A 17,828-nucleotide genomic window follows, 5' to 3' on the forward strand; every position below is an offset into this window, starting at 1 on the left:
GCGCAGAGTGTGTGTGAGGCAGTGAGGGCAGTGTGTGTGTGTGTGTGTGTCTGACGCCCCGTGTCCGGGAGGTCATAGAGGCACTGTGCCCATGCAGATAAAAAGAATCGCTGTAAAGGGCACGTCTCCTCTCAGTATGGCATCACTAAACTGTAGGTCCTTACCGAAACACGTCATATTCAGAGGCCGACATAGTCACTGCACTACCACAGGGTTTTAGTACGCAGTGCCCACGCAGGGCCCGCGGTAAAGGGGGTGGACTAGCTATAGTGCATAGAGACAAGTTCGTTTGTAGGATATCGGGGTGGGATCATGGATTGCGAGAATATTCACTTCAGCTTGCAAATCACCCCTAATAAGTCACTATCAGGCTTGCTGATTTATCGTCCCCCAGGAAATCTAGGTCAATTTGTTGAATCCCTTTTGGAAGCTACTATTGCCCTAGCCTTAGCTGCACCTAATTTCATTCTTCTAGGTGATTTAAATTTGCATTTTAATGATCCATGCGACAAGGGGGAAACAGATCTTAAGCTCGAATTAAAATCCTTGGAGCTGGATCTAAAAAATAAAGATGCCACTCACACAAAAGGGCATCTTCTTGACCCCATATTTACAAACATTGTACACCTGGAATCAAGTCCCCCTCCCGCTTCCCTGGTCTGATCATTTTTTGGTCCCATTTAAGTGGCAAACTAATACAGAGTGCCCGCAGGTACAAGCTCCACGCACTGTAGAGAGAGCTTGGTCTAAGCTCTCCTTTGAGAGCTGGACCCACAAATTGGAGCATACAATTCCACTCTCCGATCCTGACCCCTTAGAGGTGGATAAAAAATTCTCGAACTGGCTAAATAACTCCCTGGACGCCGTTCTGCCTAAGAAATCAATGTAAAAGAAGAGCAGGGTTTTTAAAACACCATGGTATACCCCAGAACTTCGAGAATTAAGGAAGATTTGTAAAAAATCAGAACATATTTGAAGGAAAGACTGGGCCTCCCATAGTAAAGCCGAATATAGAGCAGCCATTAAGTCCTATAAATCATCCCGGAAATTAGCGCAGGCCGTATACTTTGAGGAGAGAATTAGAACTGGCTCTAACTCTTCTAGAGAGACATTTAAGATTGTGAAAGATCTCCTCAAAGTACCAAGTCCGCCGATAATGCAGGAGGTGTCGGAAAACAGATGCAATCAATTTGCAGATTTTTTCGAAAGTAAAATTCAAGCTATATTAAAAACTTTAGACCAAAATGATCTAGCCCGTGATCTGGTCAAAACGACTGCCCATACCACTGGCCCCGGACTAGAGGCGTTTGTTCCAATTACAATAGACGAATGCCAAAAAGTCCTATCCACTATGAAGAGTGGTTCCCCTAGTGAGCTAGAGAGGCTGGAGTCAGAGTGATCTCTTATGCTGATGATACACAGCTGATATTCTCCTTTAGAGATCACTCTGACTCCAGCCTCTCTAGCTTTCGCCATTGTCTGGGCGAAATCTGCTCTTGGATGGCCTCGAACCATCTTCGTCTTAACACCGACAAGACGGAGGTCCTGTTTTTTAATCAAAAAATGACCATACCCCCCTCACTATGGTGGCCAACGGTACTCAACCCCCCCCCCATCCCGGTGCACACCGCCCGCAATTTGGGGTTCCTGTTCGACGATACGCTCTCCTGTAGCCCTCAAATTAACAAGGTTACTGCTGCTTGTTTTGGAAAATTAAAGATGATGAGAAAGATCTTCCCATTTCTGCCGATGGATGCGCGCAGAACAGTTACTCAGGCCTTAATAACCTCCCATTTGGATTATGCCAACAGTCTATACGCTGGGGCCCCTTTGTATCAAATTGAACGCCTTCAAGTAGTTCAAAATGCGGCAGCAAGACTGATTGGCAATATCCCTTTCCGACATCCGATCTCAGCGTTTCGCAAAGAGCTTCACTGGCTTCCTATAGCCAGCCGCATTAAGTTTAAAACGCTCATTCTTGCTTTCCGAGCTCTGAACGGAACCGGACCAGAATATTTAAGAAAGAGATTGATACTATCTCACTCAGTCAGAGACTTACGCTCCAACAACCTACGTCTCATGCTTGTGCCACGCTTCCGCCGCACAAGAATGGGTGGCAGAGCCTTTGCTGTCCTCGCTGCCAAACATTGGAACAGCTTCCCTTTGGACCTCAGATTTGCCCCATCCGAAGCACTGTTCCGTAGCCGTTTGAAAACGTGGCTATTTTCATCTATTTAGATAGATCCTCTTCTTCCTGCTTACAGCCTCAGCGCCGGGACACCCCCGATGGGGGTAGCCGTGCGCTCTACAAAATTCATAAATAATAGTGACCCTGCTCCCATGTATATTCTGAAACGGGTAATAACCACCATTGCCCCATTAACTACTGATCTTCTCAATCCTTCCTTTGCACAGGGAACTGTTCCCCCTGGTTGGAAGCAGGCCACGGTTAAGGCGCTCCTAAAGAAACCAGAGCTCGACCCCTCGGAGTTGGCTAATTTTCAGCCAATCTCGCTGCTACCTGGCATCAGCAAGGTAGCGGAAAAAATAGCCAACCAGCAGCTCTCCGTTTTTCTGGAAAGTAATAGGTTGCTCCGTAATTCCCAAACGGGCTTTCGCCCAGGTCAGGGAACAGAGTCCGCCCTGTTAGCAGTAGCTGAAGAGGCAAGGTGTATCTTGGATTCGGGAGGATCAATGGCTGTGATCCTCCTGGATCTAAGTGCAGCCTTAATACGGTGGATCATAAGATCTTAATCCACCGTCTCAGTTCTCTGGGAGTATCAGGCACAGCGCTGCGATGGCTTCCTTCCTTCCTGGAGAATCAAACCTTTCAGGTCTGGGAAGGTGCAGCACGCTCCAAAGTGACCCCCCCCCCCTCCAGTGTGGGGTCCCACAGGGCTCATTGTTGAGCCCTACCTTATTCAATGTCTATATGGCCCTCTGGAGGATGTGATGATTCCCTTCGGGATCAAAGTAGTCACCTACACTGACAACACCCAACTACTCGTCTGGATCTCCCATGAGAAACATTGTGTGGAAAATTTTCACTCATGACTCTCGGAAATCCACTCCTTGATGAATAGGTCTCGACTCAAATTGAACGGAGCAAAAACAGAACTCATGCTGTTAGGCCACCACATAACATCGCTACAGAATTCCATCTGGCCTGCATGCTTGGGGACTGCTCCCACTCCAAAGAAGGAACTTAAAAGTTTGGGGGTTTGGTTTGAGCAGGATCTGTCTTTTAAAATCCGAGCAAAATAGACAGCGGGCATATGCATAGGGCTACTTCGCTCTGCCCGGAAAATCCTACCGCTGCTGCCAGAGCAATCGAGAAAGCTACTCATCCAAGTTCTAATCCTAGCAAGGTTAGACTATTGTAATGTCTTATATCTGGCCACCCCGGAAACTACCATCAATATTCTTCAACGTGTCCAGAACTCGGCCGCGAGGCTGCTGACGGGCACATCGCACAGAGCCTCAGCGAGACCGGCACTCAGAGCCCTTCACTGGCTACCAATTCGTGAACTAATCAAATTTAAATCCTTATGTATTGCCCATAAGTCCCTACAGGGGAAGGAACCCCCTATTTTAGGGAATCCGGTCTGCCCCTATAAAGCCTCCAGATCCCTCCGCTCTGACCATGGCAATTTGGCAATCGTCCAGAGAATCAAGAGGGCCCGTGCAGGGGGTCACCGATTCTCAGTGAATGCGTCAACACTGTGGAATGCCCTCTCTGTGAGGATTTGTTTTGAACCAAGTTATACTAGGTTCCGAAAACTTCTTAAAATGTTTCTGTTTCCCCAGGACTCTTAAATTCTTGTGCTCTCCTCAGTATTCCTTGTTCTGCAGCGCTGGGACGCTCTCGGGTAGCCGTGCGCTTTATACATTAATTTTCATTTAATTTCATTTCATTTCAGTGTGTGTCTCACAGTGCAGTTTGTGTGTAACAGTGCAGTGTGTGTGATAGGACAGTGTGAGTGACACACAGCAATGTGTGACTACGTAGTGTGTGACAGCGCAGTGTGTGTGTGAGGCAGCGCAGTGTATGTGTGAGGCAGCGCAGTGTGTGTGTGTGAGGCAGCGCTGTGTGTGTGAGACAGAGCAGTGTGTGTGTGTGTGTGTGTGTGAGGCAGCGCAGTGTGTGCGTGTGTGTGAGGCAGCGCAGTGTGTGTGTGAGGCAGCGCAGTGTGTGTGTGAGGCAGCGCAGTGTGGGTGTGAGGCAGTGCAGTGTGGGTGTGAGGCAGCGCAGTGTGGGTGTGAGGCAGCGCAGCGTGTGTGAGGTAGCGCAGCGTGTTTGTGAGGCAGCGAGTGTGTGTGTGAGGCAGTGCAGTGTGTGTGTGTGGCAGCGCATTGCGTGTGTGAGGCAGGGCAGTGTGTGTGTGATGCAAGGCAGTGTGTATGTGAGGCAAGGCAGTGTGTGTGAGGCAGCGCAGTGTGTAGCAGGGCAGTGTGTGTGTGATGCAGCACAGTGTGTGTGTGTGAGGCAGTGCAGTGTGTGTCTCACAGTGCAGTTTGTGTGTGTGAGGCAGCGCAGTGTGTGTGTGGGCGTGAGGCAGCGCAGTGTGTGTGTGGGCGTGAGGCAGCGCAGTGTGTGTGTGGCTGAGGCAGCGCAGTGTGTGTGTGGCAGCGCAGTGTGTGTGTGGCAGCGCAGTGTGTGTGTTAGGCAGCGCAGTGTGTGTGTGTGAGGCAGCACAGTGTGTGTGAGGCAGCACAGTGTGTGTGTGTGTGTGAGGCAGCGCAGTGTGTGTGTGTAAGGCAGCACAGTGTGTGTGTGAGGCAGCGCAGAGTGTCTGTGTGAGGCAGCGCAGTGTGTGTGTGTGAGGCAGGGCAGTGTGTGTGTGAGGCAGGGCAGTGTGTGTGTGTGAGGCAGCGCAGTGTGTGAGGCAGCACAGTGTGTGTGTGTGAGGCAGTGCAGTGTGTGTCTCACAGTGCAGTTTGTGTGTAACAGCGCAGTATGTGTGATAGGACAGTGTGAGTGACACACAGCAGTGTGTGACTACGTAGTGTGTGTGTGTGAGGCAGCACAGTGTGTGTGTGTGTGTGAGGCAGCGTAGTGTGTGTGAATCAATTCCACTGGCCCCCCCGCCCAATGTTTACACAGTTTATGAAAGGTAATAGAAAGAAATCGTATTTTCACGCAACGCGGGCCTCTGAATATTTCAAAATTCAATTTTTAAGAGCACGTCAGTTTGGAAATGTTCTTTCCAGTAGGTAACGGTTGTGGTCCCTAAATAAACAAAAACACAGAGCGGGAACATGCTGCAAACGCTTGTCATTTTCCAAACCGGGTGAGCCGGGAGGGGGCAATGAAATAGCATTCATCTGGCAGGACGCGCTGTGCAGGGAGGGCCTGGCGGGTCAGGGGTGGGGTGATCGAGCTTTATTAGGGTGCCCCAGGGGAGTTCTAGACACTGCTGTCTCAATCCTTTCATTCTCGCAGCGCCTCAGGCAGACAAAGGAATCCGCCGTAGATTGCAGGAGGCGCTCTCCTTGAGCTCAAACTATGACGCGAGGCGCGGCAGCAAGCCTCCTCAGCCCCAAGATAGCACCTATACCAATAACATTCATTGCTCAAGCGCCTAACTGCGGGTCACAATGAAGCGCTATATATAAGCGTGTGTGTGCGCGTGTTTCTGCATGTGTGTGTGTGTGCTCGTGTGTGTGTGTGTGCGCGCGTGTGCGTCTGTGTGTGCGTGTGTCTGTCTGTGTGCGTGTCCTGATCCATTGTGAGTGTCAACAGCATGCCGGAATCGGAGCGCGTGTTCACGCGCGCGACCTGATCCGATTCCGGCATGCTGCGCGTGCGCATCTCTTGTCTCCCTTTTGGCTCCTTGTAAGCAGAGCCGACAGCAATAGGTCTCGCTGCGACAGAGCTTTCGCCCTGTATCGCAGGTGCGAGACCTAAGAAAGAGGAAAGCCTATGTGTAAACATTGCCAGGAATTACAAGGACAAGCAGCATTCATTATGGATGAAAAGGGATGGTTCTCATCTCTACCCTGGGATCTTCCTTGGCTTCCAAGATAAAAGGCTCCATCCTCGACAAGTTAAACATTTGCAGCTGGTGTGTGCAAGTCACAAGGTCCGCTCCAGGCAAGACCAACAAAGACTTTCATCCTTGCAAGGATGGTATATTGAGTACTGTTAGACTGGGAACAGTCTCAGCTGATCTATACAGAGTCAACATACAGCAAAAGCTTGATTTGAAGTGTTATAGAAGAAATACGTTATTAGTTATTGATGGGCATTGTTATTTCTACAAGAAACACAGTACATTGCAAGTCAAAGAGTATTTAAAGAAGGAAGTAGAGGGCTAGGTACATAGAGACAATACATATATTAACATGGATCACAAAAAGGAATTTAACCTCTTTCTGAAAGGGAGGGGGGCAGTGCTTAATGTGCAAAACAATAGGTGCCAGGGTGCTCGTCAGGAGGACACTGCAGTTTGCACCATCCAACACAACTGTTAACCATCGCACTTCTACATGTGTGACAATTCAGACTATTCCAGGCCCCAAAGCAATCACAATGGCTTGAGTGGCAGTTCTAGTCATTGTTCATGTATATATTTTTTATTTTTTTATTTTTTTTATTACAGATTTTTTTGTCAGCACACAGAATACATTGTACATCCATCATCCAAGATAAAATAAAAAATACAGAAACGACAATAAAAGTAACAAATGCAGAGCATCCAATGCGCATACACGTAGTAAATTATGAATTATAGACAGCGAAGAGGCCCAGAAGCTCAAACAATAATACATATTCACATATATACTTATGTTTATGTTAAGAACCTAACCAATTGACAGTTGGCTGCCATAACTGTCTCCCTTGCTTTTTCTTTCTAATACCCTTAGTTCTGTAAAGCGCCATCTCCAGGCGATTGGTTGCTAGCAGCCTAGTTAGCCAATTGACAAAGGTTGGAGGATCAGTATCTAGCCATTGCGATGTAATACATAAACGGTACATGGCCACACAAATAAATACAAAACCCTCCTCAGCCACCGTCAGGGTACTGCCTTGCCATCCAAAAATCACCAATATCGCTGTAAGCTGCAGAGAAATGCCCAGACTTCCCGTAATGAAAGTCTGAATTTCCTTTAAAAGATTGCAGAGTTTGGGGCAATTAAAGAACATGTGGGATGCATCAGCTGCATACTGGCCGCAGCGATTGCAGTTAGTACCTCTACCAGTGTTCCACTTGGCTAATTTCCCCGGGGTGTAATAAAGCCCAAAGATTGCCATATAGTGCTGACTCTTTGGAGGGCCATTAAATAATACATTGATCGCGATCTCAATACTTCTTCTCATGTTGACCCCTTCAGTACTTAATTTGTTAGCCCACTTTATCTCCTAGGACTCTAAATCATCCTTCACATTACCCAAAAATAAATAGTAGAGGGGCGCATTTTACTTCTAACCATAAGTGCCTCCATAATCTCAATTTTCCGTAATATAATCGCGTTTTGGCTTTTTTTTTTTTCCGTTCACAATAACTACGCAGCTGAAAATATTTTTAAAAAATCCCCTTGGGGTAAATTATTTTTCCTTTGTAAAAATTCAAAAGAAACAAATTGTGTCCCCTGAAATAAATCCCCTAAAAAACAGATTCCCAAATTGTGCCATCTTCCCATGACGGAATCACCAAAAATATCGGGTAGTAAAGGGCAGTTCTGCAGCGGAGTATAGACATTCAAATTCGGACCAATACCCAACTTCTTCTTAATTTTCCTCCATATTACATATGTAGCTAAAACCGCCTTAAATTTGTTTTTTTGTAGTAGCTAGGCTCCATGATACGATTTATACATTGCTTAGCTTCTTGTCCCAAAAGCATCTCATAGATTGAGGGAGCCGCAAAATCAAGGGTTGGATCTATCGGTAACAATAACACTACCATATGCTGCAATATAGCGATCCAATGGTATAGTTGAAAATCGGGGATCCCCCAACCCCCTCTCTCTCTAGGCAGGATACATTTGTTCATGGCGCGCCTGGCTCGGTGGTAACTCCAGAGGAATCTTAAACACATTCTCTCAATACGAGAAAAAAAGACCGCTGGTATTAAAAAAGGAATGGCACGAAAAACATACAAAAACTTGGGAAAGATAAGCATTTTGATGACGTTGCTATGGCCAAAAAGAGAGAGATGTAAATTATTAATTCTTTCCAACGTTTTATTAGATGAGGCGATAATCGGGTCGAGGTTTGTGGCTGCAATGTCCGCCACTATCGGTGAAAACTTAATACCCAGATATGTTACCTCCGAATCAAGTGTGATGTTCGTTGGACGACCGGCTTCGGAGTGGATCACCTGGGTTTTCATAACGTTTAATTTGTACCCAGAAAATCTACCGAAAACATCTGCCTTCTCTATAATTCGGGGTAACGCCTCTGCGATGTTTTGATGTGACCACGGTAATATCATCCGCGTAGGCATATACTTTATGGCATTGCGTACTGATCTGAACCGGAAAAATACTACTATCTGCCTCCATTGTAGCAATAAAAGGGTCGATATATAACGCGAACAGCAAAGGGGAACAGGGACACCCTTGTCTTGTTCCCCTTGCTATCGCAACCTCCTTAGAAACCTCACCACCTACCCGGATTACCGCTGTTGGATGGATATTCAGCGTTTGAATAGCTTTTATGAACTCGGGGGGGGGGGTGCTAGATAGAATTCTTGAAATGCTTGAAGCACCCCTGGCTTCGACTCTTGCAACCTCCCGTTCATATCTATGATTTTAACAATATCATTATAAACGGACCTCTCCCTAAGCCTTTTTGCCAGAAGTCTCCCTGTATTTTCACTGTATTCGTATGCTTCTTCTTTGTGCTATGTATATTTCTCCGCAAGCTGATCTGCGATGATAGCGTAAGCCGGTGCTCTAGCAATTGTAATATCTTGTTGAGCCTTTTGGATTAATTCATTTTCTGAACCCCGAAATATTATATCAACTAAAATGTGCTCCTTTGTGATAACCTGTGCAAAATCTTGTTGGCATTTAGACATCGCTCTGTTATATTTAAATTTGGAAAAGCTGAGAGTTTCCCCTCGAACTACTGATTTAAATGTGTACCATACTATCTCTTGAGAATCCGTACCATTATTTATATTAAAAAATTCCTGTATGTGTTTAGACATGACTTGGTAATACTCCTCATCTGCCAAAAGTTTCCTATCAAAAGACCAAGTTTGTGGGGCTAACCGCTGACCACACTCCATAGTTATTTCTAAAATCACCGGATTGTGATCAGAGACTACTTTCGGATGTATCATAATATTTACTTTAGTTAATAACCCTGGTAGGTGTGAGCGGGAAATCCGTTACGCTCGCGGATTTTGCGGAATTTTGGGAAATCCTCAATCCGCGAATTTTGCGGATTTCCCGCAAAATCCGCAAAAAAAAAATCCGCGAACGTAACGGGTTCAAAAGTTGAACCCCCACTCATGCAACTATTTTACAATGGCGCCAGCAAGCTGCCAGCGCCGTTGTAAAATAGTTACAAAGTTAGCTTGCACAGGAAGCACTTAGATAAAATAAAGCAGCACTTGCTTCGTTTTATCTAGTGGTTCCTGTGCAAGCTAACTTTGTAACTATTTTACAACGGCGCTGGCAGCTTGCTGGCGCCATTGTAAAATAGTTGCATGGCTGGGCACAGGTCTGCAGCTCACTCAAGGGACCCCTGCGCCCTTCGGGGCGATTGCATAGTAACACACACATGGTCGCTCGAACTAGTTGATGCTCAAATTCAGTGACTCATTCATTAGCCCAAAAACAATCGTGAGCGTCGTCGAGGCTGGACAGGTGTGCCTTCTTCCCAAATCTACTGTGGAAAATCAGCTGTGATGCTGGATAGGCTTTGCATCCTTGACTTTCACGAGCGCAATACCCGTGCTGTTCCTGTGACCAGGAGCTTCTTTCTCTTCATCTGCTGAATTGATCTTTCTCTGACCTTTTATTCACACAAGAGGCACATACCCTACTGGGCACATTGTGTTCGCACGGGTTTCTGCAAGTTCGCATGCGTTTTGTACAATTTCGCAATTTGCGAAATTGTACAAAACCATCGCGAACTTGCAGAAACCCGTGCGAACATAAAAAAAAAATCTGTGCGGATTCGCGGATTTTGCGGATTTTCGCAATCCGCAAATTCGCAAATCCGCAAATTCGCGGATTGCCAATCCGCAAAATCCGCTCATGCCTAAACCCTGCAGAAATGAGAAAGTAATCTAAACGCACAAACTTAGAGTGTGGGGCGGAAAAGAAAGTATAACCAGATTTATCGGGGTATAGTGCGTTCCAAACATCATGGAGGCCTTGTTCTAGCATTAATCCACGTAGGGCACGATACATTAACGTCTTTCTACCTATGTACCTATGATTTGATCTAACATTCAAATCCGCAGCGATATTTTTATTCAAGTCCCCACACAACACCAGAGGTTGTGGCCATTGCGCTAATTCCACATGAATAAAACTCAGCAACTTCGCATCATCCAGATTAAACGTACTATGTCCAATCATGACCTTTCCTATTGCCCAACGACCCCATTTATCTGCAACGGAATTGCTACATGTGCCAACTCCAGGTTTCATCAATATGGCGACCCCTCTTTTCACCCCAGTTTGTCTGGAACAGACTACCAGTTCCATACTCAAATTCGTCAGCATACCCCTTTTCGCCCATGATACGTGGGTCTCTTGCAGGCATAATATGTCGATTTGCAATATTTGTACAATTTTTGCCAATACCTGTTGTTTTTTGACATTGTTAAGGCCACATATGTTCAATGTACATATTTTAATTTTCCTATCCATTATAAACATTTTCACCAAGCTTCCCCATCTTAGTCCTACCTCCGCCTTCTAAACAAAAAGATACTCAAAATTAACATTACTCTTTTTTGCCTCAATCTTAACAGAATGTTTGTATTCTGATGCTGAATTTTCACCCACCCACCACCACCCCCAACCTCCCATACCACCCCGCCTACTCCCACCCTAGAACCCCCACCCCCTCACCCTTGAACCCCCCCCCACAACACATGAGGCCCAGGGACCTTCAGTCCCTGCAGATTATGGGGTACCGCGCCCCCCTCCAACCAGGTCCATCCGAAAAGAACTAAAACCAAATCCAATATTCACTCTGCTGAGAAAGCCTGGACATTAGAAAAGTAGAAAAACAGAAAATTTAACCCCCTCGACCCCAGAAACCAACTCATTTTGAATTACACTCTTTAATTACTTCTGCATAGTTTCCAGGTACTCTTTAGCCTTTATTTCCGATACAAAAAATGTTGTTTGCCCCTCAAACAGCACTTTAAGCTTAGCCGGGTTCTGCAAGTATACAACAGCCCCTTTAGTCTGAAATTCAGAGATCAGTTGCCGGAGGTGCCAGCGCTTAGACACAGTGGCTGCACAAAAATCTGGTCTAACAAAAAAACTACAGCCTTTGGCCTTGGCTTTCTTATCTGGGCGAGCTCGAACAAAAATGTCTTCCCGGGCTAGAAAGTTATAAAAACAGACTAGAATTGCACGTGGAAGAACTTCTTCTGCTTGTCGTGACTGTTTCTTTGTAAACGGGAAGCGATACGCCCATTGAATTTCCTTTGTCCAATCCCATGTTGTTAATTCAGAAAAAGCCTCTTGTAATAGTTCATATTTACAACAAGGGGTGGTGAGGGACAGAGTCTCTGAATTAAGCAGAAAGCTCTCACCCAGTCAAGAGATCAGGGCTAGATCCAACACTGTTTTTTAGCTCACTGCACCATCCCAGTTTCAGAACCTGGCTGTATGCAAATTAGTCTGTTCCTGTCCCAGTGCATGATGGGAACAGGGCAACCCAAACTACAAAAGCCAATTCTTACACTGGGAAGGAAACAAGCTCCCGGGGACCGGTTTCTGGCATTACAGCCGTCTTCGGCCCGGTTTGCTTGAATCCTGATGGTGCAATGAACAAGGGTCTCACATCTGAGAATACCCTTCCACGCTTAGGGTGGACAAAAATATTTACAACAAGGGGTGGTGAGGGACAGAGTCTCTGAATTAAGCAGAAAGCTCTCACCCAGTCAAGAGATCAGGGCTACATCCAACACCGTTTTTTAGCTCACTGCACCATCCCAGTTTCAGAACCTGGCTGTATGCAAATTAGTCTGTTCCTGTCCCAGTGCATGATGGGAACAGGGCAAACCAAACTACAAAAGCCAATTCTTACACTGGGAAGGAAACAAGCTCCCGGGGACCGGTTTCTGGCATTACAGCCGTCTTCGGCCCGGTTTGCTTGAATCCTGATGGTGCAATGAGCAAGGGTCTCACATCTGAGAATACCCTTCCACGCTTAGGGTGGACAAAAATATTTACAACAAGGGGTGGTGAGGGACAGAGTCTCTGAATTAAGCAGAAAGCTCTCACCCAGTCAAGAGATCAGGGCTAGATCCAACACCGTTTTTTAGCTCACTGCACCATCCCAGTTTCAGAACCTGGCTGTATGCAAATTAGTCTGTTCCTGTCCCAGTGCATGATGGGAACAGGGCAAACCAAACTACAAAAGCCAATTCTTACACTGGGAAGGAAACAAGCTCCCGGGGACCGGTTTCTGGCATTACAGCCGTCTTCGGCCCGGTTTGCTTGAATCCTGATGGTGCAATGAGCAAGGGTCTCACATCTGAGAATACCCTTCCACGCTTAGGGTGGACAAAAATATTTACAACAAGGGGTGGTGAGGGACAGAGTCTCTGAATTAAGCAGAAAGCTCTCACCCAGTCAAGAGATCAGGGCTAGATCCAACACCGTTTTTTAGCTCACTGCACCATCCCAGTTTCAGAACCTGGCTGTATGCAAATTAGTCTGTTCCTGTCCCAGTGCATGATGGGAACAGGGCAAACCAAACTACAAAAGCCAATTCTTACACTGGGAAGGAAACAAGCTCCCGGGGACCGGTTTCTGGCATTACAGCCGTCTTCGGCCCGGTTTGCTTGAATCCTGATGGTGCAATGAGCAAGGGTCTCACATCTGAGAATACCCTTCCACGCTTAGGGTGGACAAAAATATTGTAATAGTTCAGCCACAAATTTCCGTGCGTCAGAGCCCTACTTATCTTCCGGAACCCCTAAAAAATGTAAATTATTCCTTCTGCTATGGTTCTCCAACTCCGCAAGTTTATAGTTGAGATCATCCCGGTGTGCCTTAACAAGATCCAACTCAAATTTCTGGGCACCCACTTCGTTTTCCAAAGCGGAAATTCTTGCCTCTGTTTCCGTGACCCTGTCAGCTGTCTCAGCACAATTCTTAATTGCCCTTCTAACGGCATTCTTTACTTTACAGCATGTAGCCTGTGTTCGTAGGTTCTCTGCTTTACTCTCTTCTCTATGTTTCATCATAGTTTCATATATTGTTGCCAATGTTATCTCCTGTGGGGCATTACAATCCGTTTCATTCTCGCTTTTATCCAAAATTTCCATTGCCCTTTCATTATTCTTATCATTATCCTTGTCAACAAGTCCATCTCCTTTATTCCCCTGGAGTAGCAGTGCTCTCTTTTTACGCTTCTTACCTGTTGCGATACTGAGGTTCGGCAACTTTAAACTTGTCCTTAAGTCCTCCGGTGAGGAGCTACCCTCACTGAAGTCCACCCAATCTCGACTAACATTTGTGCACTCGTCCGAAGAAGGGCCCGACATAGAATAGAACTTTTCGCCCACCTCAATAAGAATACTCGCAGCTTGATCAGCTTCACTAAACATCCCATCGCATACCTCATTCCCTACGAGCCTTTTGTCTTTACAGCCCGTCTGCCTCTGATTAGCTACAAATCTTGAGCCTGTTTCAGCCAGAACTACATCCCCCATAATACCGCTCTCATCCATCCTTGAATTTGCGGTAGAGGCAGCATTCACTTCAATTTCAATCCTCTGAGAGTTTACCATAATGTCCGTACCATTGGAATCAGAAGGCGCGGTTATGGAAGATACAAACGTTTCCACATTAGCATCAACCAGTGTATTATCCACGACTAAGGTACTTGTGGAAACAGCATCCTCCACAGCCACTTGCAACCCCAGATTCTTCACATTCTGTCGTTCGAACATTGTCACTATGTTCTGTGAAGAGACACGTGGCAAAGCGGCGCTTTTAGATACAGCAATATTTTTCTGCTTAGGTTTAGGGGAACGTAGCTGTAAGTTCTCACCTTCAGTTGTTTCTGTTGCTGCGGGCTCAGCGATCTTAACTGATTCCAATGCACCCCCCGCAGTAGGCTGAGTCCCGTTTTTTGTACTGTGAGTAACAACCTTAGCTTGCGGTTTCAGCATGTGCGTCTGCGTCTTGGGCGGCATTTTCTTCCACGACACGGTGCCTCCACTGGCTTGGACCACACGGTATTGAATTCCCCAGAGTATTGCGGGGAGCCGCCAAAGAAATGTCCGTTGGCGGGCAAAGGGGCAGCCGACCTGCATCAGTATCTCACACCCAGATAATTAAACGACAAGCTCTGCTCCGCTACGGCGATTCCTGCAGTCCCTGCAGCCGACAGCGCCAGTGCGTAGCTTTGAACGAGAATCCTCCACAGGTGTGTCCTCGCGTTCCCGGCATTCAGGTGCTGCACCACCGTAATCCGGTGCTACAAGCGTTTCCTCCTTGTCGTAGAAAGCACCACTCCACAACTATAGAATACATTTCTTCCGCAGCCACAAGCAGAGAAACTCTTTCTTTCTTCCCGGCCCCTCAAAAATCAAGTAAAGCCGTCATTGCTGGCCATCTTTTCGGACTTTTCCGGAGAGGGAGGTAGGAGCTGCCTACACAGCCCACGCCACGGCTGCCATCTTGCCTCCTATGTCAGGCGACTGTTCATGTATATTCAATGAATAAACAGCTTTATTTGTGCTCATACATAAATTAAGCAGACAGCACCACCAAGTGGCGGACACTCGTAAGCAACGGTGCTAACAATCAAGTAATGGGGCCGAGCAGCGGAAAGCACCGCATCAAATTAAGCCCTTTAGGGGGGTTGACAATAGGTAACCACCAGTTGGGGCAAGTCCAGCCTTTAAGGGATGTAGACGAAGAGGATTGGTTATGATGTTTTTGTTTCTTGTTGATGTTCTTGTACTTTTGTGTGGAGGGAAATTTGGAGAAGGGCTCAGAGGTTTAGAAAATAACAGGTCCCTTTTAAACACATAAATATAGAAGTAAGATCTTCATGGACACTGCAGCTGAGGAATTGACCTTTTGTATGTGTTTTTTTTCCCAGCTTGCCACATCCTGGAGTGTTGTGATGGTCTTGCTCAGAGTGTCATCAACACCATTGGACAAGCCTTCGAGCTCCGCTTCAAGCAGTATTTGCACAGCCCTCCCAAAGTGGTGGTGCCCCCTGACAGGTAGGACCTCTCACCCATCTTCACCTCACTTCTCATCCTTCTGACCCCTCTGCAGAGCCAGAGACACCTAGTCTAAGGCTCTCTTTACTCCCCACCACCAGGTCTTTACTTTTTATTTTTCCACCAGCTCTTTCATCCCCTAATATACCTGTGGTCAATCAATCAATCAATCAATCAGTGACACTTATAAAGCGCGCTACATACCCGTAGGGTCTCAAGGCGCTGGGGAGGGGGGGTGCCGCTACTGCTCGAACAGCCAGGTCTTCAGCTTCTTCCTGAAGGAGAGGTGGTCTTGGGTCAGGCGCAGGTCGGACGGGAGGGAGTTCCAGGTCTTGGCGGCCAGGTAGGAGAAGGACCTTCCTCCTGTAGTCGCTCTTCGGATGCGGGGGACGGCGGCGAGGGCGTGGTTGGCTGATCGGAGGTGGCGTTTGGGAGCGTAGAAGTTGACTCGGCTGTTGAGGTAGCTCGGGCCTTGGTCGTGTAGGGCTTTGTGTGCGTGGGTGAGGAGGCGGAAGGTGATTCTCTTGTTGATGGGGAGCCAGTGAAGGTCTCTCAGATGACCGGAGATGTGGCTGGATCGTGGGATGTCGAGGATGAGTCTGGCTGAGGCGTTTTGGATCCGCTGGAGTCTCTTCTGGAGCTTGGCGGTGGTCCCGGCGTAGAGGGCGTTGCCGTAGTCCAGTCGGCTGGTGACGAGGGCCTGGGTGACGGTCTTCCTGGTCTCTGAGGGGATCCACCAAAAGATCTTTCGTAGCATGCGTAGGATGTTGAAGCACGCCGAGGAGACGCTGTTGACTTGCCTGGTCATGGAGAGGGAGGAGTCCAGGATGAAGCCCAGGTTTCGTGCATGGTCTGTCGGTTTGGGCGCGGTGCCCAGGGCGGGAGGCCACCAGGAGTCGTCCCAGGCGGAGGGTGAAGAGCCCAGGATGAGGACCTCCGTCTTGTCCGAGTTCAGTTTCAGGCGGCTGGTCGTCATCCACTCGGCTACCTCTTTCATCCCTTCGTGCAGGTTGGCTCTGGCGGCGGCGGGGTTGTTGGTCAGGGAGAGGATCAGCTGGGTGTCGTCGGCGTAGGAGATGATGCTGAGGTGGTGTTTGCGTACGATGGCCGCGAGGGGGCTCATGTAGACGTTGAAGAGGGTGGGGCTCAGTGATGATCCTTGGGGGACGCCGCAGATGACTTCGGAGGCCTCTGACTTGTACGGTGGTAGGCGGACTCGCTGTGTTCTTCCGTCGAGGAAGGAGATGATCCATTCCAGCGCCTTGTCCTGGATACCGATGTTGCTGAGGCGCCGTGTTAGGGTGCGGTGGCAGACCGTGTCGAATGCCGCGGAGAGGTCTAGGAGGATGAGGGCCGCTGTTTCTCCCTTGTCCATCAGGGCTCGGATGTCATCGGTGGCGGCGATGAGGGCGGTCTCGGTGCTGTGTTTGGCTCGGAAGCCGGACTGTGAGGGGTCGAGGGATCCGTTCGTCTCGAGGAAGGCGGCCATCTGCTTGTTGACGGTCTTCTCGATGACTTTGGCTGGAAACGGTAGAAGCGAGATGGGGCGGTAATTCTTGAGGTCGGTGGGGTCCGCTGTTGGTTTTTTGAGTAGAGCGCTGAGTTCGGCGTGTTTCCAGCTTTCGGGGAAGATGGCGGTGTCGAAGGATGTGTTGATGATGTCTCGCAGGTGGGGTGCGATGGCAGCGTCGGCCTTGTTGAAGACTTGCCTGGGCCAGTCATGTCCTTAAAGCGCTGTTGTTGCTCGTGAAGCAGAGCACAACCTAAGAGATGCCTTGGATGCTGTGTCAATCATAATGGTGCAGTCAGGCAGTCTTTTTTTTTAATTTTATTTTAGAGCTAGTTAGAAACTTCCTAAGACAGGATTCATTTCACCCAACTCCCATTAGAGCATTTGTAAAGGCTGTTCTGGTTCCTCTTTCTTCTCCTAACCGCAGTCTTTTATTCTTTTCTCTACCAACTCTCTCCTAAAGTTGACTCTGTTCTTTTCTTGACTTTCTGCAGATTGCTGACCGGCGAGGAGTCCGCCTGGGGAGATGAGGATGAATCCGCAGAGCACGATTACTATAACAGCATTCCCGGGAAGGAGCCCCCGCTGGGCGGAGTCATGGATTCTAGGATGCGGCAGGGGCCACTGATGGGCCACGTCCACACGCAACCCCCCAGCACCAACCACTTCATTCAGGTGTGTTCGAAAGCACGCGCCTCAAAACTATCAGCAGAATAAGACCATGGTTGTCCTCTACAGCACCCCCAAACCACATCGGAGCTGAGCCCTGGTCATCACACTCATGATGTGCTATATCACTTCTGTGTAGCACACTTGTAGTATTTGTGCCACTTCATGGCACTTCTGAAGTACTGGCACCATTTCCAGACAGTTCTTGAATTACTTTGGGCTGGTCCTGTGGGGTCTGTTGCTGTTGGGTTTGGTCA

At 47.8% G+C, this 17,828-nt stretch overlaps 1 protein-coding gene across 3 annotated transcripts in view; it reads left to right on the forward strand.

Moving 5' to 3' along the window:
• The window catches only part of SHC2 (SHC adaptor protein 2), a 272,791-nt gene that overhangs the window by 235,491 nt on the left and 19,472 nt on the right, over positions 1–17,828 (forward strand). For all 3 annotated transcript variants that reach the window (XM_086946747.1, XM_086946749.1, XM_086946748.1), the window contains 2 exons: positions 15,266–15,392; positions 17,397–17,577. In XM_086946747.1, the coding sequence (XP_086802873.1) occupies positions 15,266–15,392; positions 17,397–17,577 (308 nt within the window). The remainder of the gene's footprint in view (positions 1–15,265; positions 15,393–17,396; positions 17,578–17,828) is intronic.

The sequence above is a fragment of the Lissotriton vulgaris genome, chromosome 12 (genome assembly GCF_964263255.1).
Source record: "Lissotriton vulgaris chromosome 12, aLisVul1.2, whole genome shotgun sequence".
NCBI classification, from domain to species: domain Eukaryota; kingdom Metazoa; phylum Chordata; class Amphibia; order Caudata; family Salamandridae; genus Lissotriton; species Lissotriton vulgaris.